General features: G+C 57.0%; 1 protein-coding gene across 4 annotated transcripts in view; it reads left to right on the forward strand.

Moving 5' to 3' along the window:
* The first annotated feature begins 1,545 nt into the window (after positions 1 to 1,545).
* The window catches only part of TPM1 (tropomyosin 1 (alpha)), a 29,832-nt gene continuing 29,546 nt past the window's right edge, over positions 1,546 to 1,831 (forward strand). For all 4 annotated transcript variants that reach the window (XM_010833473.1, XM_010833469.1, XM_010833480.1 and 1 more), the window contains exon 1: positions 1,546 to 1,831. This exon is cut by the window's right edge and continues 1 nt beyond it. In XM_010833473.1, the coding sequence (XP_010831775.1) occupies positions 1,744 to 1,831 (88 nt within the window). In that variant the 5' untranslated portion in view covers positions 1,546 to 1,743.

A 1,831-nucleotide genomic window follows, 5' to 3' on the forward strand; every position in this document is an offset into this window, starting at 1 on the left:
TCCACACATCTGTATATCACCCAGAGGCCTTGAACTCTGTCAGTGTTCCAGTGGCTGGGTTCACGTGCGGTGATTAAAGGGTCCTGGTGAATTTCTGTACCATGCAGTGCCTGTGCACACAAATCTAGTGTTCTGACCATTAGGTCAGGGTATTTTTTTTCCCCCTCCTGGGAAGTTGGGTTAGTGGAAGAAACCTGATAAAATCCTGGGAGGAACTTGATCATTCTCTGAAGGACTTACAAGTTGTTTGATCTGCCTGATCTGCTCAGATACCGTCCAGGGAATATTCAGTATCCATGTAGGACAGGTTGTGAATTATTCTGCAGGGACTGTTAATAAGACCCAACAAGACCCTCACCAGCTCTGCCTCAGCCAGTCTCAAGCAGGGTTTGGGAACAGCCCTTTCTTCCCTTCCCATCGAAAGTCTGAAAAGAGCAGGCTTTTCCCCATGGGGACTGGGAGGAGTAAGAGTTATAGGAGGAAATCCTCCTGCCTCTGAGCAGAGCTTACTGTACAGAGCAGGGCCTGTTCCCTCCTCAGAGTTATAGCTGTGGATACAATGACTTGGCTGGGATAACATTTATCCCTGTGTTCTGGTAACCTAGTACCTGAGTGCCTAACATGGAAAGAGGCCAACTCCCTAAACTCAGTGCAAGGAAAATGATTAAAAGTTAGATCTGGCGGCACCATAGGGATCATCTACCCCTCATCCCCAGGTTTAAAGATGTAGCACAGAGGCCAGCTCACTTGTCAAGGTTACAGAGCTGCTGGTGATAGAGACCAAAAAACTAAGTTGCCTGACTCTAAACTCAATAGCCTTTTCCGTTAAAGTCACAAGCTCCCACCCACACACCAACAAACACACCCCACCCTTTGGGGAAGTACCACACACACAGGCACACACAGAACCGGGTCCTATGTCCCTAAGGTATACAACTGTCTCTCCCCTGGGGGACAGGGAACCACATAAGACAGATTTGCAGACGTTCTGGCCCTCACCAGCAGACATATACAGCACCCCAGGCCTCCCTCCCAACTTGTCCTTTCTCTGCTCCAGTTGAGTTTCCAGAACATGAGAGCCATCCCGGGCTGACACCCTGTAGGCAGGGCGGGCGCCGGGAGCGCATGGGCCTGGGCGCCGTCGCGGTGGCTGCGGGGACCCCAGGTCAGATGCTTGGCGAGCCGCTGGGTCTGGCGGCCCAGGAAGCGACGCGCATCCTCTACCTGCCCGGCTGGCTCCTCAGGCCTCCTGTGACTTAGGACGGCTCGGCTGGGGACCCTAGGGCCGGAGCGTGAACCCTGGGAGGAGGGGGCGCAGAGGGCGGAGGATAGCACCGAGGCCCCCGGTCCGGAGAGGCCCAAGTGCCCTCTTCCTGGCGTTCAGGTTTGGAAAACGGGAGGCCTCGCCCGGCTGCTGCCTCGGCTGGCTGCTCGGGTCCCCATATATAGTCATATCCACCGTCAACTGGGAGGCCGGCAGGCGGCAGCGAATGGGCGAGCAGCCCCCGCGGGAGCAGCGGGGAGGGCGCGGGGGGCGGAGGGAGGAGAAGGGGGAAAGGGGGCAGGAGAAAAAAGCTCTTCCAAAAAAGTATTGGCTGTCTTGAGGAATGCGGTCGCCCCCTTGGGAAAGTACATATCTGGGAGCAGCAGGCGGCTCTGCGCTCGCACTCCGGCTCCGCCGCTTCACCGCGCGCTCGCCTCCCTGCTCCCGCCGCAGCCCCAGGGCCCCTCGCCGCCGCCACCATGGACGCCATCAAGAAGAAGATGCAGATGCTCAAGCTCGACAAGGAGAACGCCTTGGATCGAGCGGAGCAGGCGGAGGCCGATAAGA

Source organism: Bison bison, unplaced genomic scaffold (genome assembly GCF_000754665.1).
Source record: "Bison bison bison isolate TAMUID 2011002044 unplaced genomic scaffold, Bison_UMD1.0 scf7180017845312, whole genome shotgun sequence".
Classification (NCBI taxonomy): Eukaryota; Metazoa; Chordata; class Mammalia; order Artiodactyla; family Bovidae; genus Bison; species Bison bison.